Source organism: Pipra filicauda, unplaced genomic scaffold (assembly GCF_003945595.2).
Source record: "Pipra filicauda isolate LSUMZ 115617 unplaced genomic scaffold, ASM394559v2 scaffold317_size908105_pilon, whole genome shotgun sequence".
NCBI lineage: Eukaryota > Metazoa > Chordata > Aves > Passeriformes > Pipridae > Pipra > Pipra filicauda.
In genome coordinates, this window is record NW_024104440.1 from 141329 (window position 1) to 165478 (window position 24150).

The 24150-nt window shown below is 39.9% G+C and overlaps 1 protein-coding gene across 1 annotated transcript in view; it reads left to right on the top strand.

Annotated features, from left to right (window-relative positions):
• The first annotated feature begins 451 nt into the window (after positions 1-451).
• Positions 452-24150, top strand: part of LOC113982708 — a 68280-nt gene continuing 44581 nt past the window's right edge. Inside the window, exons 1-22 of the mRNA XM_039383580.1 lie at positions 452-512; positions 2576-2626; positions 3227-3387; positions 3607-3677; positions 5671-5836; positions 6732-6869; positions 7647-7836; positions 8823-8950; positions 11326-11429; positions 11813-11978; positions 12739-12921; positions 13617-13769; positions 15030-15174; positions 17113-17271; positions 18029-18147; positions 18710-18991; positions 19980-20135; positions 20605-20789; positions 21245-21427; positions 22284-22375; positions 22561-22730; positions 23026-23189. Coding sequence (XP_039239514.1) covers positions 452-512; positions 2576-2626; positions 3227-3387; positions 3607-3677; positions 5671-5836; positions 6732-6869; positions 7647-7836; positions 8823-8950; positions 11326-11429; positions 11813-11978; positions 12739-12921; positions 13617-13769; positions 15030-15174; positions 17113-17271; positions 18029-18147; positions 18710-18991; positions 19980-20135; positions 20605-20789; positions 21245-21427; positions 22284-22375; positions 22561-22730; positions 23026-23189 — 3227 coding nt within the window. The remainder of the gene's footprint in view (positions 513-2575; positions 2627-3226; positions 3388-3606; positions 3678-5670; positions 5837-6731; positions 6870-7646; positions 7837-8822; positions 8951-11325; positions 11430-11812; positions 11979-12738; positions 12922-13616; positions 13770-15029; positions 15175-17112; positions 17272-18028; positions 18148-18709; positions 18992-19979; positions 20136-20604; positions 20790-21244; positions 21428-22283; positions 22376-22560; positions 22731-23025; positions 23190-24150) is intronic.

The following is a 24150-nucleotide window of genomic DNA, read 5'->3' on the forward strand; positions in this document are numbered from 1 at the left end:
TGTAACAGTGCAGGCTTAGCAGAGGGGAGTAGTATGGGATTATCATATGTTATCTATGATTTCTACTTGTGAATCTGGCTTGAAGTAAACAGTAGCTCAGGGTGAACTGGAGAGCAGAGCATTTGCTCAGCTGTGATGCCATATACTTAATCTCTTTCCCTTGCAGTTTTGTGGAATTTCTAATACGTTAACTTCTCTCTCTCTTTTTTTGCAAAAGGGTTGGAATGCTGTTGGGGATGGGATCATTGTTTGTGTGTGTCTGTCTCTCCCCCTTGCTATACATGTGCCCCTTCCCCTCTGCCAGAGCCCCTCCTCTGGCTGCAAGAGGGGAGTTGAAATAGTGAGATCCTGCTTTGTGAAGGAAATTTTCTTTCACTGCCTTGCTCAGAGGTGCCTTTGAGAGGAGAACTGATGTGTTTTTGTTAACTTCTGGCCAGAGGAGGTGCTTTCGATGGCCATGGGGTTGCACGCCATCATTTTACTCTGTGCTGTTGTGGCAGGAGCTTCAGGGAGTAAGTAGAAGAAGCTTTTTCCTCTGCTCTCAATGCAGAATACTTCTGCTAAGGAATGATCTCGCTAGCGAAACTCTTGAGATGTTGTAAATTATGTTACAGCTTGTAGGTTTGTGGTAATTCTTGTAGCAGCTTTGTCTTGATTTTCAGCGTGGTGTAGCAGTTTGCTTTACTGAGCTCTCTGGGTGGTACCGGGCAAGTGGGAGAGCTCTACCTGGAAAGGGGTGCATCTTCCTTCAGCATTTTAGGGAAAGCAGCAGAAACACTGGGGTTCTGCCAGTCATTTTATTATCCTTGTCTGAAAATAGTATGTTAGTATAGTGTTCTAAAATTGTGCTCACTTTGGTATTCGGCAGATGAAGGGTTCTGAGAAGTGTGAATAGATCACGAACTGTCAGTAGTTTGTTACTCTTATCAGTTGAGGGAAGATAAGTGTGGGCTGTTTCCAGAACCAAAATAATGTTATTCATACTTTTGGAAGGTAAAACCTGAAGTTCTGTACAGTGAATTAATTCTGCAAAACGAAAAGGAGGATTTGATGGGAAGAAATATAAGTGTGGGATAAGATCTTTTCAAGAAAAATGTAATTCTACTCTCTAGAAACTTTAATTTTAATTTGGGAATAAAAATGTATGTAAGATTGAGGGGGCGTGAAGAAACAAACCCTTTCTTGTTTTTGTCCTAAATCCAGTGAATTCCCTTCTTTCCTCCCGCCAATAGTTTTGACATTTAACAAAAGGGATTAAGAGAAGGGAAAATTAGTTTGAAATAAATAATATTAATGTGGATTTTTAAATGTTGTAGTTTGACAAGGGTGTTTCCTTTGGGCATATGTAAAACACCCAAGAGCCAGAACCAGAATAAAGAGGTTCTTTTACCTTCTGTCTCCGGTGGGAGACAAAGCTGAGCAGCACAGGGGTGTTAGTTACTGCTTCACAGGGAGGCTCATTAGCTTTTCATGGCATAGGGGTTGGGATGATTGTACTTATTATTGAATTGCTTGGGACATTTTCTTTCACTGTGGCACATACAAGTGCAGCAGGACTATGTATCTGATTTTGGCTGTTCCTATTAGCCCAGCCCTTTTGAGTTCCCAGTCATGCCTGCAGGGGCAATCACAGTGATGCAGAGGAAATGGATACCCTAAAAATTTCATTCACCCTCAAAAACTCCTCTGTGAAAAGAGACTTTTTCTTCCAGTTCATTGTGGATGTTTTGCTGTCTAGCAGTGCTTTCAATAACTGCTGCATGTAATTCTGCCAGGCTCATTTTAGGTCGTTCAGCATCAGAGCATTGGAATGAAAGTCCTGCTAGCTCAGTGTGCAGAGATGTGTGCACAGAATGAGGAGGAGTGGAAGGTCTGTACCAGCATCCCCAGCTGTTTCCCCTGTTAGTGCCAACGTGAATCTACAGCAGTTCCATCTGTGTGGTGTCTTCTACATCCCCTTGAACTCGCTGCCCTCCCAGTCAAAGTCTGAGTGAAAGTCATGCTGGAGAACAGGCTCTCCAGTGTTAAAGGACATCTGAACCAACTGCCACGCTCAAGTTGTGATGTTTGTGTTCCTTAGTGTGCTGCTGCAGCAAAAGTTTTTCTTAGGCAGTAAAGTTTGCTCTTGTTCTCAGTGATGCTTAGGATTTCTTGAATGACCATGTGCAGTAAAAGTCATAGCTATGTAGAAATTTTCCTGAACTGCAATAAAGGTAAAAGACCATGGATATGAAGAAGTGTGGTGGATAATATGTATATCTTTCTTGGATTAAGAAACTCTTTTTTAAATTTACTTGGTAGCCACTGTATTGTTGCATTTCCATGCTTACCTCAATAAATACACTAAGGCAGGTCATTCCTTTATGTATGTGCTTGTGAGTAAGACGTGTGGAATGGGGTGAGGGCAAAGTCTTGTCCCTGTGTACTCGGTAGAAAAACTGTCATGGATTTATTTATTTGTTTTTAGGACCATGCTTTGATTTCAGTTATTTCATTGAAATTTAAAAACAGTGGGTTTATACTGAGCTGCACACACATTTTCAGTGCTTTTCTGTTCTCTTCCCTGTCATTGCAGGATCCTCAGAGAGTTTAAGTTATGGAGCTTCTTGTTTTGCAGAGTGTGTAGGTGAGTAAAACAAGACTGTACTCAGGCCTTCTATGTGGTAAGGGAGGAGGGATTTTTCCTTCCCTTTCGTAGGATGTTGTGTTCTGAGAAGAATGATACCTATGTCTGAGGAATCAGTATTCATGGAGGTAGAGGAGAAGTTCCACTAAGCTTTACCAGGCCCACACTTGCTTAAAGTTCTCATTCTGTGCACTCAGAAAGCTCCCAGACTTTAAAGCTGAGCAAGGACTAAACGAGTGCAGGACTAAACCCAGCCATGGGCATTAAGAGCACTGTGAATGCATCAGCAGATCTACTTCATCTGGCTCTTGCTGCTCTCTGAAAGGTGTCAGAAGAACATCATGCTGTGAATGTACTGCATCCCTTTTCTGCCCTTGGAAATTGTCTTCCTGCCTCGAAGGAGTTGGTGAGGTTCTGTGCATAGGAGAGAGGGGAAGGATTTTCACCTTCTGTGCAGGAGCTATGGCCAATGTGCAGGGTGCTTTGGGAAACCCATTTCTTTCTGGATTTTTAAAAAGATTAAAAGGTAGAAAAAAAATAGGGGAAGGGGAAAGCCTAATAAACTGAAAAAACTACCCCATTTTTTTGTTTGTTTCCCAGGACACAGTGCATGGTACTTCCCCAAAAGAGCTAGATACAGCTACAGGTATTCAGCAGTCACCAGCACATTCCTGCAGGGAAGTATTCACAAAAGAAGTGGCATCTCTCTGGAGAGCACAGTGATCATCGAGGTATTGGGGAATTGCCAGATGGTTTTGAAAGTAAGTATTGTCATAACAATCTGAGAGATTGGGAGGAGCTGACATGTAACCTTACCTTTCTTTGGGATTATTGCTACACTTGAGCCCCTTGTTTTTCTTGTAATTAAAAGATGAGATCCAGTTCAATTCTGGATCTCATAATTAGAATTGCAGCATTGCTTTGATGTGGCACAACTTCCTTTTGACAATGAAATACATTGCCTATATCTTTGCTCCTAGGTGCAAGATGTACAGATTAAGAAAAGTTTTGCATCCAGAGAGGAGCCTCTGAAGGAAATAGACAGTCTAAGGTAGAAAACTTAATCTGGTGTAGTTTTGGGGTTTTTTTGAAGCTATATGGCTTAGCAGCTACTTGACTGGACATCGTTCACTGTGTTTCATACTATGTTTAGGTTTAGAGTTTCTTTTGATTTTTTTATTTTATTTTTTTTTTTAAAAAGCAAGGATCAAGATGTGCACACCACCAGCAAAATGAGAAGTATTTGGTCCAAACAGGTTTTTTTTTTAAACCTAATTTTCATCCCTTTGTATGTAAAAACAATTGGAGAGCAGACTACTAAAATTATTCTGGGCACAAATTATCAGGCCTCTGGCTGGTTAGCAGCCTGTATGGATCACAGATCTCTAGGCTGTAGTTGTTACTTGTACAGACTCTTGAGTTTTGAAGCACATTTCAGAAGTTATTGGTTTGGAAGAGTCTCACAATGCAAAACATTGGGGGGTTTTTTTCCTTCCCGTATATTTAAACTGCATTTATTTATCTAATTTGATTTTCTTCCTTTTATGTTCTTGGTTTTAGTAGCTCATTCATAACATATGTCAGTGTGTTTCTCGTTGACTTGCCAAGGTATAGTCTCCAGTGTAGATGCCTATACAAAAAGATCTCTTCAAACTGTGGAGGTCTGGCATTTTCCCAGCGAGCTGACGCTTCTTGTGTTGTGAAAAGAAAAGCAGTTCTGTTGTCTGATTAAGCTCAGCCTTGTAATCTTCCTCTTTGTCCTGCCACTTGGATTCTCAGCCTTTAAACAACACTGAAAACTGAGGTAATTGACTCAATTCAAAGGGTCAAAAAGAGCAAGCTTGGAGTAAATGCATTGCTTTTTATATTAATCAGGAAGAACTCTGTGTTCCCCAGTGTGGGCAGTGGTATCAGAGTTCAAACGAGAGTACAGGCACATCTTCTGTGAAGTTCTTTGCAGGACTTTCATAGCTGTAAGAGCAGTTGTGCCTCATTCTTTGCAGAGAAGCCCAAAAATAGAGATAGCAAAGAAAGCATTCAGTGAAGCTTGGCTATTGAAAATAATTATTCACATGAGTAAACCTTATTAGCATTTGCCTCAGCCTATTGTGAACATACAGTAGTCTGGCTTGTCCTCTGAACACGCATGTAATTTCCACAGATAGTAGCAAAAGCAGCCACAGTTGCCTAGGAGTTCAGAACCCCTTATCCCATGGGCCCAGTCTCTTCCTCTGGAAAGACTTTATCCAGATGTTGGTGTGTTTAAAGTTTACCTCTTACTCTGTGACCCGGCTGATGAGATGAACGATTAGTTCCACAGTTAATGGGCAGGTGAACTGTCTGTCTCCCTGTATGGGAGCTGAACACTGGGCTACTGCAGAATTCTTCCTTTGGATGGCTTGTTTTTCCCCACTTAGAGGGGAATTATATGGTTAAAGTACATTATATAAGGAGTGAAAATCAATGTTAAAAAGTGACCTCTTGCAAATGTAGAAAATGCTGTGTACTCTGGGATAGGAAAAGCAGTTAGGGAGTGTACTGATAGCAGAGGTGGGGGAACAAATTTGGGATAAAGCCCAGATATAAAGACCTAGCAGAGCAGGAAGGTATGGGTTCATTGGAAAGCAGTTGTTCTTGTGTATGACACCTGAAGAGACATAATGTTACTTTGCAGTTCAGACAGGCCTTCCAATGCCAAAGGTACCCTGAATTATAAAATGGAATTTCTTTCTTACATTGAACAAGAACATTAAGTGCATTCACTTGTAACATCTAATAAAAGCAGCTCCAGGTGAATTCTTTACAATTATGTCAAGGATGCTGTGATTATCTCGAGAGGATTTATTTTTAGGGTTTTATGAGGGGTATTTTAAGGACTCCTAGGGTCAGGGTGGATTTATGAAGAATAGAGGCGTGCTACGAAGAGTGGAGATACAGAATGAGACAGATCCATTGTGGAGGAACAGCTCTGTTGAGGAATCTGAGCCTGTCATAGACCGACTTGCACTATTCAAAGCAAGAAACAATAAACTGTTTTATTACAGGGGAATACTAGAACAGCATCCTCTTCATTTTTCTTTCCATGATGGGAAAGTTCTGAAGCTCTGCCCTGTGAGGAGTGAGCAGCCCTGGGCACTGAACATAAAACGAGGCATTCTCAGTGTCCTGCAGACAGCGCAAGCACCCGCTGCCGGTGCCGTTGTTGAGGAGGTGAGACCATCACTACAGTCATGCTCTGAGCTCACTGAGGCCCTTGGACATGCTAAGTCTATGCCTTTTGTGAATAAATAAAATTTTTTTCCACTTGGTTCAGCAGACAGTGGCAGTCACCTAATTGTTTTTTGTAGTGGATGTTATAAGTTCTCATTCTTGTTGAATCCACTGCTTCGTTACCAGGGTTGTAACACCAGGGCTTTACCTGTTCTCTGGGGAAAATATTATATTCATTATTCATGGTTACTTCTCCTTTCTTTTTTTCATTAATTTCAGGAGGCTTTACGATCTGGCTTCTTGGAGTTCTTTGCAATTATTTTAATGCTTAAGCTCAAGTTCTGCTGGGTTAGACTGAAACAATAGGCCAGCCTACCCTGCTGTCACCTGTGTGTTTACACGAGTGCAGCTGAGACACCTCAAGGGCTCTGGTTCTGTTGTGAAGAGCTGTCTCTAGACTGACCTTCAGCATGATGTGCACTACCTCATTCTCCTGCCATTGCTGCATGTCAGTGCTTAAAGGGATTTTCTGCTATAAGGCTTGAGACATCCATATGTAATTAAATTTATGCTGATTAGTAACATTCTTCTGAATTAATGCTTCCCTGTACACCCACAAAACCTCAACTGAAAAAGCATACAACTGTAAATGATCTGATTCAGAATAACACAGAGAGGTTAAACAGATCAACAGGCCCTGGCTACTATAAAGTTTGACCAAGGTCTTTAAAATTATTTGCCTTTTCACAGCTTTTGTGGCAAAACCAGTGTTCTGCCAGGGAGAATTTAGGTCTCTGTTGTTACTACAGAAAAGTAATTATTAAAATTAATTGTAATAACCCACAATACCTCCTTGTATTGCATGTGTGATTCAGCAGTGTATGTTTGTTACTAGGTGGATGTTCTGGGAATATGCCCAACCAAGTACCAGCGAAAGGGTCCTGTTCTTGTAAAGACAAGGGACTTAAACCTCTGCTCTCATCGACATTCTGGTTTTACTTCTGTGCAGTCTGTTGTTCTTCCTCATGTGTCGGTGAGTTTCGGGGGAATGACACTGATTATTCCACGGGACCTTTTAGCTTATTTGAAGAGTGTGTGTCTGCCCAAACTTGAGTCCTTAGCAAAGAAATTATGAATATAATTCTGCCTGAAATGCCTGTTATTTACAGAATTTGTTTTCATGCCAATTTGCACTGTAATTGATGAATGTTACAGTATAAAGGCAAGAGGTTCTTAGGGACCTGGATTAAACTCTCATTAAAACATGTTATAGTGATAAACTGAAAGTGGAGCATGGAAAAGGGGAATAGAGATATGTGAACAAGAAAAAAACACATTATGAAAAGAAAGTTATTCTTTTGAGAAAACTTTGGAAAGATAGGAGCTTTTCTAAGAGCCAGACTTGCAGCTTTCCACTGTTGACAGCAAATACAGTCAATGTTTGTATCTTATGCCATTTTATTAGGTGGATATTACTTGTTTCTTGTATACTAGCTAGTTGTAGTTTACCAGCCTTTTGCTTTTTTCAGCTCTACTGACCAAAAAGAGCTGCTTAACACTGAGGCTTTGTGAACTGAAATGAATTGAGACCATTTGATGTTGAAAGTTAGCAGCAGTTGCTTTTCAGTGATGAAAAGCTAGACTGAAAATAAAGAGCACGTTAACCTCCCCAGGCTGGGCACTGTCAGAGGTCTAGACAAGGGACTGCAGCTATCCCAGAGCTGGAATCCTCTGCGAGGCTGGGAGAGGAAGGATTGGGAGGATTAAACAGGTCATCAATAACTTTACCTGAAGTATCTGTTCTTCCCAGTCTGAGCAGCAGGTCCTGTCTTCCAAACTGGAATGTGTTCAGAGCATTAAGGATGGAGTCCTGGCAGAGGCCAGATGCACCGAGTCCGACCGTGTGACGCTGTTCCCTCAGAAGGGTGGTGGGACAGACACACAGACACAGTCCTCGCTGCAGCTCCTTCAGGTGGAAGCAGACACACTGCACAAAAAAGGTTTCTGCTAAAATAAAATAAATATATTTCCTAGAAAAGTCTTGGGACTGTGAGAACTCTTTGCCCATGGTATTTCCTCCAATGTATTAAATGATTTGGAAGTTGGTGTTTTTACAGGCTGGGCTGAGCTGTCCCTTCTTCAAGAGCTGGAGCCTGCCATAACAAAGCAGGGTGGGTCTCCAAAAATGACTTTCTGTAATGGCCAACTCCTTTTTACCTACTTTACATACCTAGTGCCTTGTACACAGAGCATCAGCCTTCCTGTGCCTGTGGACAATTCATAATTATTATGCAAATGGGTCCTAATTAATTGTAAGTCCTAATGGAACTGACACACCACGTCTGAGAACTGTTTTGACTTTTTCTCTTTCTTTGCTCTGCGTGCTTCTCCTTAGGAGAATGATTTTACAACAAGCAACTTGCCTGAGGAAAGATTTTAAAGTTGGGCTCTAAATGTTGAGAAACATTTTGTATTATTTTTGTCTGCTTCTAAATAGTTGGATTTTTTCTTTAAAAGGAAACCCCAAATTTCCAGGATGCCTTTTGTTTATAGTTATGCCAACATAAGATGACAAGATTCTTCCCCAGGAAGAGATTAAGAGCCAAGCCATTTATTTTTCTTGGCACCCAGATCTCCTGTTGATTTTTTGGGAGGTTGAAGTGTGGGATGAGTGATTAGATGACATTGAATGTAATGTAGCAGGGCCATTCTAAGAGGCATATTGATGGAAAGTAGGACTTTTTTCATGTGTATCTTTGTCTTGTTTCTCTGACTCACACAGGTCACAGTTATCTTTAGATTTTATTCTCTTGTGTTCTTAAATTCAAGCTGGCTGCAGGCATTTATATTATATTTACTGGGACTAGAGGGACTCTTAGAGGTAGAAATAAAGACTCAGAGAGAAATTTCCCCCCAGCATAGAGGATTAACCACAGCAAATGGCCAGCAACTAGCAGATCTCTGATTTTTCCTTATATCTTTCCAGTGGACTATGAGGATCTGTACGTTACCAGCATTCTCTATGAAAGGGAAGAAATGGAGAGGGAGGTCAAAGGAAGGGAAGTGACTGAACTGGTGTGGAAGCTTTGCTTAGCACACAGTGCGAGTTATGAGGTGAGCTTTTATACACAGCCTCTGTTTCCCTTGAGTCTCTTTGTGGTCTGGGAATTCTCTTACACAGATAAGAGGTGACCAGGAGAGCAGCAATTTTGAAATACTGAAGCAATTCATAGTTTTGGACGTTTTTTAAATGTAAAAGTAGAGAAAGATAAAATGCTTTGAAGTGTTGTTTTCCTATATAAACAGTAAATCAAACCAAGGTGTCAAAACATCATATCTCTTGCAAATGCTCATAGGCACAAGGGATGTTAACTGAAAGCTTCAGGCCTAGCACAGAGGGCACTTCACCTTCCTTTATCTAGAGCAAGTCCCAGGTCAAGGAACAGAAGCTCTGCCTGTCTCTTTGCTGGGGTGGGACACAGAAGCTGGGAGATGGAGTAAGGACTCTATGGGACTGGAGAAGAGTTCACTGCTGGATTACAGCTCTGCAGTAATACACTGTGTGTATTCACCTCTCTCTTGTCTTTAGCTGTGATTAACAAGCACAAATAGGCATTTAATGTGTGATGTGAGACTTAAGGGGAAGGCACAAGGCCCCGGGCTCAGGGGAAAGCAGCAGGTGGCCTTCCTGGGAGGTGGAGTATGGGATAGGTTTCTGTTTCTGAGTTACAAGCAAGTCTGCTCTGTCTTTTAGCTGCATGCTGTGGAGATTGGGGCTATGGAGAGCTAACAGAGCCATATATATGTTGGTTCTTGCTAAGGTAGAATGGAAGCAGCCTCTTTTGGTACTGTAATGCTTAATTCTAGGTGTCTGCCAGTGTGACAGCAGTATATAATGGTGTTTAGGCACAGACTAGAGGGCTACACACTGGCTGGAAAATGCTGAAAGAAGAAATTACTGCAGTGGATCTGAGAAACTTTCTCTAAATTCACCCATAATTCGTTGTCTTTGAAAGAATGGTAGACGATTTTTCCCAGTAACAGTGGGATGTCACTTCTGCCTCCAAAGAGGCCTACTGGCTCCATGTGTGGGAAATTTGTTTAGTAAATCACTAGGATTAGCACAAGTGGCTGCTGTCTGTGCCACTGCCTAAAAGAGAGGTGAATTATTCATCATATGCCTGCCCCAGCACAGGGTTCGATTGGTTGCGAACCATTTCCACTGTTTCAGGGTGTTCCTTCTGTGTGACAGGACGTTTCAAAGAGAATCTTTATTATCCCTCATTTCAACCAATAAAACGTCCTTTGGGCCAGGAAAGAAGTTATGGGAATGGCCACAGGTTGCTTGGGAGACAGCTGCGTTGTTCTGCGTGTACAGCTTGTTTGTCCCCTTATTGTTTGACTCTGAATGAGGTGAGATTATGCATTTCTTTCAGGACACAAAGCCAAGAATAAGTGGAAGGGAAAAATCCCCAACTCCAGGGAAAACAGTGAAGGGATGAGAAAATGGAGGTGGAGACTGTCATTTCCAAGGAAGCAAAGTCGTTGTTTAATTTTTTAATGCTATTATGGAACAAGATTGAATTTCAATGTGGATGTAGATTAGCTAATGGACCATTAAGTGAACAAGCTACATACTGACAAAGAATGGAAAAAGGGATGGGGAGAAGGGATTCTCACTTGAGAGAGGCTTGAGGATCACATCACTTCTGCTGGAGGCTGAATTTCCATTTGACTGTCTGGGTTTTGATGCTTGGTCTGTAACTCCAGTGAATGCACTGTGTGTGCATTAAGCAGGGTGGGCAAGAGTATGTCAGATTTGCTCTGCCTCACCCCAGTCTGACCCAAAAAAGGGCATGATAAGGTTTTTTCTTTCTTTTTTTTTTCCTACTGAGGTATTATAGTTACTAGCTACTTCTTGATTGAGTGTAAAGAATATCATGTTTATGCTTTCAGAGGAATTTTTAAATTTTTTTTTCAAGTAGAACTATAACAATTCTGCAGATAGAAGGAAAAACAAGCTTCTAAGTGTTGTCCAAACCTCAGCTAAATGATCTTTCATGCAAACCTAAGACTAATATAAAGTTAGGTTGACCATTGTTTCATTCAGTGTTAAAGCTATGTCAGCAGTTCTGGCCATAAATCAGGATCTTGCTGTGCAAACTCAGCGAAGATTATGATCTTCTCTTCTGGGTTGTAACCACAGTGTTCCATTTGGGTTTATTATTCATTTGTATGCCAGTGGTGTGCATGGTGGTCACTGAGGGACTGACTGATATCCAAAGTAAAAGCCCTCTCCCTGTATGTTTGCAGTCTGGACAGAAAAGCAAGTGAGGGAAGGAATGTAGGAACAAAGGGAAGAACAGGGGGTTTGCTCTCAGGTTAAATTGTAAATCAGTGGCAATGCTGGTGTCAGCTTGTTGTGCTCTGTTCTCTGAAGCTGGTTTCTGCACAGCAGAAATATTACACCTGGTTCTGTGCACTTGCAGACTGCAGGCCTTTTCATGACCCTCGTGTTTGAGCTCCGACATCTCTCTCTTGAGGCCTTAAGAGCACTATGGCAAAGATCTTCATTTAAGTGCAGAGACAACTGGTAAGGTTCCTTCAGTAATTGCATTCAAAAATTACGTAGTCACAAAAGGTTTCTTTCCTATCTAAAATAGTTCAGTGTTTTAAATCTATGCCCTGATGTTGGATTTATATTTGGAGCATTTCAAAGGAAGCATTTGTCTAGCAGATCTTGTTTCTGTAACAGAGGGATGATATTCTCTCCTCACTGAATGACTGTTGTGTACAAAATAGACTTTCCTGTCCCATGCCTATTCCCACAGACAGACTTCCCGTTTCAGAAGCAAGGGGAACAGGAAACCTGAGTCATGGCTCAGAGGGAAATCAGTGCTGCTGGTTTTAAGCAAATTTGATTCTTGAGTATTTTGTACATTTTTAGATTTGCTGTACTTTTTTCTTGTGTTACAGGCAACCATTAATAGATGCTCTCCCATCTTGTGCTACAGAGGCATGTGTTGTCCTAATGAAAGAACTTGTGGCTTCTGGAGAAGTCGAGGAAGACAAAGTAGAACATTTCTTCTGGTCATTTGCATTCATTCCTAAGCCCACCTCGGGCATGATTGAATCTCTCGCTGTGAGTGGATGTTGCTTTTTCTTTTTTAATTTGTCATTGATCTCATAATCATGGTGGTCCATAATTTTTGTGTTTTACAGTAATAGTCTTTTTCATAGATATATACAAAACTCTGTCCAGGTAATTTTGGTGGTGAAAATACTGGCTATTTTTACCTGGTTTCCAAATGAGAAAGCAGCTTGATTTGCATCTGTAGCCCAGATATTTTAAAAAAATTTGGGGTTCACAAGCACTGGTTGAAGTGGTGGGATTTTCAACAGTAACAGGCTTTCTTCACACAGAAATTAAGAATTAGCAGGTTTATGGGAGAGAAAAACTAATTTTCATCTAAAAATGGGTAAACTACCCAGGATTTACTGAGCTATCAGTGGTTTTCATTAAGTATAGAGGTGGAACTTAGAGAAATTGTGTACTGGTGAGGGTCTTACTGTTTGGAGGGTCCAGAAAAATAGTTTAGATTTGTTTTTACACTCCTTCCTAAGCACACAGGGTATGATTTCTTGTGAAAAGAACCGAGGTCTGTACCATGTAGACACTAATTTAGCCCATATGTGCAAGAATTTTCTAGTATATCTCTGCAAGGTTGTCCTCTTCTTGTTGTTTGCTTATGTACTTCCTTTACAGACTGTTTGAAAATACCATTGTTGAGATTGTGTTTTAGTATGTAAATATTTTGATACATTTCTTTTCTGTGGTATGTTACCATAGCCACTCTCATGACTTCTCTGAAGCGCCCTGTTCTTTTTGTGCTCCTTTACAGCCTTTGCTGGAGTCACCCAGAGCAAGCCAGAGCTGCTTCTTGGGAGTAACTGCTCTCCTACACAGGTTTTGTTTAGCTCACAGCTCCTGTGATGATGTACCTGCTGTGCAGGGTGTGCTGAGGATTCTTGGGAAATTTTTGGGAGGAAACTGCACTGTGCAAGATTCAGAACATCTCAGTGAGGTATTGGCCATACAGAGGCATATGATATAGTGCTTTACTCTTCTGTACCCTTTCTGATCTAGAACTTGTTTGATGAAAATGGCATTCATTGGGTTTCCAGAAAGCCATGAATACAAGCTTTGTAAATTGATATTCTTTGCAAGGATGGGCTGATAAAGTTTTGTAATCCAACAAGTACAACCTATCAGCATGGGTGTTCTCGTTGTGGAAATAATACCCAAACTTCATACCGTTGATCAGTATAAAGAACACTCATCTGTTGACAAATTATTATTATTTTAATTTGCTTATTGTGCCCAAAACTCCAAGACAAATCACTAAAAGTTCAAAATATCTGTGATCAGAAGGGACAAAATATCAAAGTACTTGAAGAACTTTTACAGGACATCAAATGTGTGACTTCTGCTTTTCCATTGCAACACAGCCTTTTAATAATGTTTTTGTATTCCACCAGGTCTAAGCCAAATTCTACTTACAAGTGCTAAATGGCATTAGAATAGAACAGTGCTCCATATGTGTCTTGTCTTCCCAGTGAAGCCACAGTATAGCTGGTACAACAGGGGCTGCAGTAAACTCCCCAAATGAACAGTAATCATTTTAAACACAGTTTTGCACAGAAAATGTTGCAATGAAATTTAATGTAGAGCTGACAACACATGAGAAACCTTTTATTCCACCTTGCTCTGTATTTACAGATGCAGCTGGTGTTAAAAGCCGTCGGAAACGCAGGACTGGCAGCGGCTTCGCTGGCTCCTGTTCTGAGCTCCTGTGCTTCCCTGAGCAGTAATCCCATGGAAATCCGCCTAGCTGCTATCCAGGCCTTCAGGCGCATTCCCTGCTCTGTCAGGGTAAGTGATTTATTGCCAGCAGGTGACTTCCTGGCACTGCTCCAGAGTTTTGACTTTTTGGAATAGCTACGAAACACACAAAGAGATAAGGAACAAGTGCAGACGTGTTCTAGCAGAGCCCCTCTGCTGCTGGAGAAGTGGGCAGGACCCCCGGATGAACAGACCTCTGATGTGCTTTGCTGTAGCTGAGGTAACATATCCAGTGACTGAAGCAGTGTTTGTGACTTCTTAAATAGTTACTTCAGTTGGGTGGGTTATGGCTGAGAACCCACAGTACTTGATTCTTCCCACAGTCTATTCCACTGTATCATTCCCTGAAGTATAAAGTATTAAGGTGAGAAGCTTGCTGTGATTTGCAATACGCTGTCATAGTTAGAACATTTTGTTAAATGATTTAATGGAGGAAAACACAAAATTTGTTTATATCAAATAACTTGATGCTAAAAGGAATGGCAAAGCCAGGAGTGCTGGCCTGGGCAAAGCTGGCAGCCCTGCTCCAGAAGAACAAGACTTCACATGGACTTGCACTTGGAGAAGTATTTTTCTGTGGTCTTTTAAAATTTAATTGCAGCATGGATTGGCATAATTCATTTGTTCTGTAGTTATGAAGCTTGGTGTTGATCCTTAGACCTGTTCAAAGTATGAAGTCTATATGTTGTCATACACCCCATCAAATGAACTGCTAAACTGACACCCTGTGGGTGAGCCGGGGGGTGTTAAATACTAATAAAAATGTTACTAGTATCAGTCACCAGTGTCTTAATTTGTGGCAGTTCACCTAAAAATTCATATTTGTTGATACTGGAGAAATATTGAATAGAACAAATTTGCAGTCCTGCTTTTTGATTGAGACCAGAACTAATGATCTCAATAGCCTGTGAACAAAAATGTGTCCATCGCTGTCTATGTCTGAGCTGTGGCATGTGAGAGAAATATAACAGCCAGGTCTACCCTTCGGTGAAATAAAAACACCTTCGACAGTTGTGCTGGCAGGTGAGGCTCTGTGTTGCAGAGTCCTGTATAAATTACTCTGTGCAGGATTCAGAATTCAGGTCATAATGACAGTTTATTCAGGAAATTTGTGGATAAGGTAGTACAGAGAATATGTACAAACATCTGTATACATATTGCACAAAGTGACTTTGTCAGATGCAAAGCAATAGCTGTCTCAAAAATCCACCTGGACCTGGAAGTGCATACATGAGGTGTTCTAAGGGAGTAAGTTGTAATTGTCTTTATTTTTTCATCTTTTTCTCTTAGAATGATATTTTAGTTCAGTTATATCAAGCAACCAGCGAAGATGTGGAAATAAGAATTGCTGCTTATTATATGGCAATGAAATGTCCACATGAAGAGTTATTTAAACAAGTACAAAAGACTTTGCTGAAAGAAACATCCAGCCAAGGTTAGCCAAGCAGCTACTAGAGTCTGACATGTTCTTAAATGATACTTTCAAAACATTTGTTTTACAGGTGTAATGGCACCAATATGTAGAAAATTTTGTTTTATCTTAGTGCTTTGAAGATCGTTTTTAAAAGATCGTTTGTATGATTGCAACAGTTTATATTGAAATTGTGATATTGTTAGTTTAGCAATAGTCAGTAAAGACTGACTTTTCATAGGATTAATTCCCCCTACTGGCAACATTTCATTAGCTGAAGGCTCTTGAGGAAGATAGGTGGAACATCTTTGTTGCTCAGTGCATTAGAAATACAAAGGGATAACTGCAAATTGCATTTTATCGAGAAAGAAGTGGCAGAAATAATACTGCAATATTCTAAAATGGCTTCACCATGTTTAACAAAGAATACCTCTAGACTAATCCTTTGCATTTAAATCTGTCAAGAAGAAGCAAGCACGAGAAGGGTCTCTGTGAGGTTGTTTGCAGGCTGATGAAAGCAGGCTCTGTCTGCACTCAGGTGTGGCTGGGTCCTGGCTGGCTCCACATTTGAAGCTGTGTATCCATTTTACCAGGATGTGATATCCTGCAGCAGTTAGGAGTTCAGGCTCAGCATTATGTTCACCTGATGATGTGGTTTGTGGTTTGGAGGGCACTTGTTCCCCTCTGTTCAGAGTTCAAGCAGAGAGAAATTGCATCCACCTGCAAAACCCTGTCGAGGTGCACCCTCAGTGACTCTCCTCCCTGTGGCTCCATGCAGAAAATTTAATCTGTCTGATTTATGAAGGAGCTCTACCAGTCCATCCAAAATGCTGTGTGTTTTAAACAATTTAATGCAGTACTCATGAATTTTTGCCGTTTTCCTTCCTTTGTCTTTTGTTGATGTGACACCTAAATAATTTATACGCTGAACTTTTGAATAACAGGTACTTTTGAGGGCATAGAGCACATGTTAGTTTTTAGTTGCCACCTTCAGAAAAAGAAATTTGAAAAAAAGTTGTGTTGTGCAAAATGCAGTTATATCAGTATTCAGTGTCTGGAGCATGTCTTTTATCTTCAGGAGACAAAAAAGCCTCTGTTTAAGAGCCAGACTCCAGAACACATGGGATATATTTGCCTCCCACAACACAGCACATATGTGGCCAAACCATGAATCCACACAGTGTCACACAGAAATACTAATTCTCAGTCACAATTGTTTAACTGTATGTGACTTTTTTTTTAATTGAAAGACTTTTGGACCTCTTGTACATTGCACAGAATAGAAAGACTCTTCATCTTGGAATGGTTTCTTTGTTGTATGACAGTTTTCTCTTATAAATCCAGCAATGTTGTTGCCAATGTTCGTGCATTAATCGATTAATAGATCTCCTGGTATTTGAAGTTGCTTAATGCTTGCCTTTAAAAGGCCATTTTTATTCCTGCTTGTAGTTTTTAATGGTTACTTTAAGATTTGCATGTGCTTGCTGTCTATCCCACACTTAAATTTTATTTTTAATGTTTCAGTACACTGGGTCAGTGATTTTTCAAGAACAAAATGAAGGATGTTGCCAAAGTTAAAAACCATCTCTAATTCTGTTGCATTCCTTTAAATTTAGTGTACCAGATCCTCTGCAAACAGTAAATAAATAGGTTATTCTTACACCCTTGCCCGCCTAGGGTAGCTGAGAGGCACAAATGAAATTAGGGAGTGAATGGTCCCTCACATACCATATTGGAAAGAACAAGACAGTATTTCGATAAGTTGACTGTGATAAAGATGGGTGCATCAGACTGATTTTAATTGTGCTGAAAATGAATGAATTCAGTTGTGGTCAGAGGGGTGGCTTAGAATTAATGCTGGTGTACATAAATTAAAATATTGTCTGTATCTGTTTCTAAAACTGCTTTAATTTTTCTCTAATCTCCAAATGCTTTCCTTTGGTTTTTTAAACAAAATTTAAGTGGGCTCCTTTGTTTGGAGTCACCTCTCTCAGATCCTGGAGACAGATGATCCACTGAAGGAGCACCTTCGAGATTCTATTCCTGATGAAATCCTTAGCAGAGATTTTGAAAGGGAGGCATGGAAATACTCCTCATATTCTGATGTCACGTTCCACTCAGGTATGTGGAGTTTTAGAACTTAGTGCTTTGTAGCTTATGGATTATTAAAATCCCACATGGCTTTTCTGGCCCTTTACGTGTTGCTCCATGTTTAATTTTTATGACTTACACTTGCATATCTGGGTGCTATTAAGCTGATTCTGCTCTGACCTTAATTGGAGTATATGAAATGTAATTCCAGCAAACCAGACACCTTGAATCTTTGCCTTTTGTGAGAGGAGACTAAGAATCAATAAACTTTAAAGATTATTTTTGTGAACCCCAACTTTTGATTCCTTCCTTAGTGAGCTTCCTTTGCAGCAACAGGGGATTGGGATGTATTTTTTCCTCCTGATTCATGTGCTTGCTTCCCTTTGTATAAGAAAATATTCAAACTATTTCCTTCCTATTTTACTATCTGTTCATCATTTGTTTTCAGTGCAAACACTAGATGATACTTTTTAAAGTAACATTTCGATTTGCTGTCCATTTCTTCCAGTGCATTTGTGTATGTTATGCATTGTAAATGCTCTTCTTTTGATGTTAGTGAGATAAAATCCAGTGATATCCAGTAAATATGGAATTCCAGTAAATGGAAATTACTTACAGTAATGTCTTTGCTGTACTAAAAAATTGAATAGTTCCCTCTACTGACAATGTTTTATTCAGCATCATCTTAATGAGCAGAGTTACAGTTTCCCAAAGAACTATGAGTCTTGCACAGTATATGAGAACAGCTGATCTCCAACTGACAGACATCTGGTGTTTTCCATTGCAGCTGGTGCGGGTGCAAATGTGGAAGCATCAGTGGTGTTTTCTCCTGCATCTTTTCTACCACGCTCAGTCATGACAAATCTGACCGTTCACCTTATGGGACAGGCTGCAAATCTACTGGAGGCAAGTTTATGGGGTTTTTTAACTGTGGTTTTTTTATCCCCCTCTTCAAGGGACACTTGATGTATTGAAGTAAAAATAAGTGTTTTCTGTTTTCCCATTGTGGTTGCTTTAGCAAGGTGTGCTTTTCACTGCTACAGCACAGTTGCCCCAGACTGGTGACACTCCTTTGTATAAGAGATTTAGTCATAATAAGAACACTGTCACTCTACTGGTACCATGAACTACCCAAGAGAGTTATAACTGAGCTCTTGTTTAATACAGCTCAAACTGTCCCATCATGTGTAAATGAACCAGTACCCGAATGGAAAAGGATTTTTATTTTGGACTGAGTTTTGCATAATCAACCAATTAATTTTTGTGGAAAGACTTAATACTGAAATATCCAGTACTGGATGCTGCATGAGGTAGAATGCTAAACTTTATAGGCTGCTGGGATCTTGTTTGGCAAATCCTTCGCTGTTGGTTGCATCTGTTTGTATTTTTTAATTTCTGCTTATAGAACTCGACATGGCTTATGCAGGTCATTGCCAGGCTTTTCAAGGCTGTAATTGCTTTTCCCTAGGTTGGCATACGATTGGAGAATGCTGAAAGTCTGGTACAGAAGGTTTTGGGGCAGAAATCTGCTTCTTTCAGTGACTATTTTTTTGGAACCACTAATGAAAGAAACCACAAATCAGAAAACCCAGTGGAAACAGCAGAGAAGGTCAAGCAGAGGAAGCTGAATTTGAAGCGATACAGCCCCGCTGATCACCTCATGACCAAGAGTGGGAGGCCAAAGTTGAGAAAAACAAGCCAGAATTGTCTTGGTAGAAAGTACAGTAAAATGAGTGAGTTAGTCAAAAAGGTAACTGACTCTGTAGATCTTGGAAAAATTAATGACATTCCCCAGTTAAGCTGAGGGCCTCATCTTGCACTGGACTCTGTTACTGTGACCCCTTTGCATAAAGCACATGTGTCCTGTTCTGCTCACTTGCAGGAACTCAACAGCTGCCTAAAATACAAAGCAGCAAAGAGCCAGATCTTCAGGTTTTCAGGGTGCTCTATTGTCTCAAAACAATGATTCTCAGCCATGGGAGTATGTTGCCTGTGTTTTGGGCTTCCTCTCATTATTTTGAGCTCTGATCCCATTTATACTGATGTCCTGTTGTCTATTGACTGCTTTGGCACTGTAAACAGCTGCTTGATGTTAAGTTCCTGTTGTTTGTGATCTGACTTCCCAGTTTGATGTTGGATGTTACATTGACCCTTTGTGAATTTACCCATATTTGAAAAGAGCTATGTTCTATGTACATAACAGGAAAGCTCTGAGAACTGACTTCAGTTGTTGATATGTTAGCTGGAAAACTTGGGGACCATGGTTTATACAGTTTGTCTTAGATCATCTCTCTTCTTGGGGCTCATCTTATTCAGGTGTAAGCTCATGAGCATGTGTGTTGCTGTTGTACTGATGCATAAGGGGAAAAAACGCAAAATCATTACTTCTTAGCAGTTTATTTAGCAATCATGGCATCCCTAAAGTTGTATTGAGATTACATTTTTCAAAGCTTCACCTCTTTGTGGGTATGGATTGCAATACTTCTCCTTTGCCAGTCATCCTGTGACTGGACATGACCTGTGTTCATAGTGGCAGTCAACTTGTGTGGTGTGGAGCTGAATTTTAGCTGGAAAGAACAGGTACTAACCCAGGGCCTTAAGTGGTCTTGAAGTATTTGTAAAAGGGAGCCTAAAGGGAGTCTCTTTACTAAGTGCCTGCACTGAGGAATTGTCTATTATGAGTTTGAAAGGAAATTATAACATCATTCTCTTTGATTTCTGTCTTTATCACATGTCAGTTCACTGAGAGAACGGTGAGAAAGGAGACATTGAAATGTGAGCTAAGCATGAAGATCTTTGGAAATGAACTTACCTTCTTAGATTGTGAAGATTTAAGAAAACAAATGAAGCATTATTCCTTAAATCTGGCTGAGTTGGCTGTCAAACTTCTGAAGGTAAAAGGAACCTTTTTTCTATTTGAAATTAAATATCTTGAGAAACTACTTTCTGACAGATATGCAAAAGATACAAAATATTACTTATTGTTTCTCTAAATTGAACTCTAAAAAGTCACCAGTGTATATTTGGTTTAAATATTCATTAGTATATTTACATTCAGTACATTAGGCAATGACTTGTTGTGTCATCTAATGGCTCTTATCTCTTGCTTCTCTCATTCAAATACATCCATGCTTAAATGAAAAATAATTCTTTCTTTAGCTGGGGTAGGACTAGTGTCTAACTCATGCCATGGCCAGATGCAGGCTTTGGGCTGCTTTCTTCCCAATGTCCCAAATCAGCTCACTTAAAAGCATTTTGGCAGCAGACAGATGCAGTCAATAGTTATAACTGGAAAAATTGCTGAATGCTGACTTTATTGTGCAAAATAAAATTCTGGGGTTTGTTTGTTTGTTTTCACCACAGGGTCAGGAGGTCCAGTTTAATAAAAGGATGAGTTTGGCCACTGAAGAATTGCAGTTTCCAGCAATTTCAGGCTTTCCTGTTCAGCTGGCAGTCAATGCCTCGGCAGCAGTCAACATAAAAATCAAAGGGAATGCGGATTTCAAACAACACTCAAACTTCTTTCTGAACGGGTATATCAAGCCAAGGTAATAATTGCTGCCTTGTGTCACTTCCACATATTCCTGATGTCAAGTAGCAATTCCTGATGTGGAAGTTTTCTGTGAGTGTCCCTTGTAATCAATTAGGAGATTCCTGAAGAACAAAAGCAGTCATCAGCCTGAATGGTGGCCATGGTGTGAGGGCAGCAGTGTTTTCCTGTCCTGCCTGTCTGATTTTGAACTCTACTACTGTATTTCATGCTCAAGTCTTGGTTTAAATCCCTTACTTAGGATATATAGTAAAACTATACTTCAATTCATATTAGAACATGTATGTCTGTACATACAAATTTTTCAGTTATTTCTGAAACAAAATAACTCATTATTTTAGTCAGAGAATATATTGTGTTACAGCAGTAAATGCTTATTGAAGAGGTTTAAATTAAGTGCTTTAAAAAGAAAATGCTTTTCATAGAAGGATATGTCTCTGAATCTTTCAACAGTGCATTTGTTCAGCTTTCTGTGCACATGGGAACTGTGGGGACTGTGGGACAAGCTGGCCTAGGCTGGCTAACAGGAATGAGGACATCTACTAGTCTTGATGGGGGAATCCAGGTGAAAAAAGGGCAAGAGCTCAAAGTTTTCTTGAACACTCCAGAAGAATCTATGGAGATAATTAATTTCAGGTAAGATTAAGCAAAGGCACCACCAAAAATAGTAATCACATTAACTTTCTGGAATCAGAACTGAGCTGACAGGCTCATTAATAGGGAAGAAATATATTTTGTCAGAAAACAAACTGTTTCGGTCTGACTCATAATCCAGATCTGTCATTCAGTAAAAAAAGAAGGGGAAATTATTTGGTGCATTTTACATTATTTTACCATAAAAACGCACATTCAAATCAAAGCTTTATGATAAAAGATGTAAAATATTTTTTTTCATACTCCTCTGTTTCTTCCCTCTGAATGCCAGTGCTGTCTCTGGAACTTTAGTGTCCGAAGAATCTAGTTCAAGGTACTAAAATGGTGGAGGAAAAGCTTAGCATTGCTTCTGCAGATGGCATTTAGCAATACCAGGTACAGAATGCCATTTAGGGAGAAATTTGGAGTACGGTAGTAACAAGGGGTGCTCAAACCCTTCTGGTGAGTTTTTAGTGAAGTTTTGAGGTTCTGAAAGAACTTCAAGACTGAAACAAAACTGGTGTCCATACATAGCCTAAGGGAAAACAAAGTCTCTAGAAGCCAGGAAGTGAGTGGAGTTCAATAAGCTGACCACAGCAAATTGCTCAGAACAGAGAAATCTAATACTGACTGTGAAGAACTGCAGATGAATTCTCAAGACAGTGACAGGTCACACATGGAAACTGTGGATAAAAATCAGTGCTAATGAGTAGAAATCTAGACTGACCTTAGCAGAACTGCCTATTTCTTGTTTTTCACATCTGGGAGAAGGTGGCATATAACTGAGAGTTTTGTTTAAATGTTGTTGTAACTTCAACATAATTGTTTTTAAGTGACTGTTCACAATTCTTGGTTGTAGCTCTAAACTCTACTTCAGAGGGGTGGATGAGACAGAAGAGAGAGATGTTTTCCAAGACCACACAGACACCCGATCTTGCACCAGGGAGGAAGGTGAGCCCAGCTAATATATTTGTCTCAGAAAACCTGATCATTCTGAAAGATCCAAATCAGATCATTTTATTCAGTAGAGTTCATTTTTTATATACTAGTTCTAAAAGGTCTTCAGTGCAATGTTCCCTTGCATGTTTTCTTTGTTTGTTGTTCTAACTGGACATTCAACTGTTGTCTTCCACCAGTGTCAGAGATTCTTGGCTGGCAGCTCTGTTCTGAAATGTCATACCCTGCCCTAGCCAGTGGTTTGGTTTTCCCCCTCACTGGACCTTCGAGAGTGGCTGTCATATTAACAAAGAAAGACAGAGGCCTGCAGCAGTACGTTGTGGAAGCTGCATATAACTATATCCCTCAGGTACCTGTGGTGTGTTGTACTCTGGCTTTAGTTTGAGTTTATCACTCTGGTGACAGAGTGGTATATCTCAGTACTGCATATTCAACCAGCTGGATTTCATGGTTTACATTATCGTTAATTCATTCCCATTTTAGTGGGAAAATACGTCAAAAAACAAATTACTGATGCTGATAGTAGGTACATATTATTTTTGTATACAAAGCAGCCCACACAAACAGTCTGTTGTCTCAGTGTCATAGACTGTTTTGTCATTGCCTTGCCAGTGACTAATGTGGTTGTCCTTTCTTTCTTCCAGGAGAATTCATGGATCCCAAATGAAGCTGTCTTTCGCTTCTTCATTGGGACTCCAAAGTCAGACTTGAAAAGGGATGTTGGTGTTGATCTCAGTTTTAGTGTCCCACAGAAGAAACTCAGAATCCAGTTTATACAACCTAAGAGAAAAATCGAGATTGATGGTAAGTAGGTTTTTCAACTAAGAAAGTGATCATCAATTAATATCAGTTAGGAGAACTTAATTAGAATTAGCTGAGAAATATTAATATATTTCAGTCAATAATCTAGTGCTGAAGCTGCATTTTTGTGTGTTAGGCATTCAATTTACTGCTTTAGGTAACACCCATTCCCAGGGGATTTTGCATCTTGGTTAACACTGTGTTGCACAGTCAGAGGTTCAGTACCTGGTTCATAAACCCATGTTAGACAAGAAAGCTGCTACCAGAGTTGATGAAATTAAGGCTAAGGAATGTGGTTGCCTTGTCCTGTAATCTTGTACATATGCTGAACTGGCCTTACTATTTTGATTTGCTGTATTCTGTTAGTTATGATATGAAACTACTTGTTGCCAAATCAATGAAGTAGTGACTATGATATTGTTGTGCATTCTAATAAAAAGTAACATTTCAATCACGGTGTAACATAGAACACAAAATGAACCAACATGTTGATAAAATATAAACTGATAAATACATGGTAGGAATATAGGCAAGATATTTCAGCTTCTTTGACATACTGGTCAGGTGATGTTTTGTGTTGATGTATTCTACCAGATCACTTATTTAGAATTCACCCCTTCATTTATTTTTGTTTTTTGATCCTGGTTATTTTCAAACGGATTACAAGGAAGATTTACCTACACTGTGCAAAGCTTTGTGTACACACTGTTCTGAGCTCCTGAAATGTCTCCACAGCACAACTTATAAGTTTTAGCACAGACCTAAAGGAAGTGTGTAAATCAGTTCCAGAATTAACTTGGATTTTTGGAGAAAGCTTTGTTGCCTCTTCTCAATTAATAACCTCAGAATGTCCTTTCGAAATGACAAGTGTATTCTGAGAACACTTTGAAAAATGCCTGTGCAAACTCTGGTCCTAAATTTTTTCCTTTGAGCTGATATTTATTATGTTTTTACTCTGTATATATATT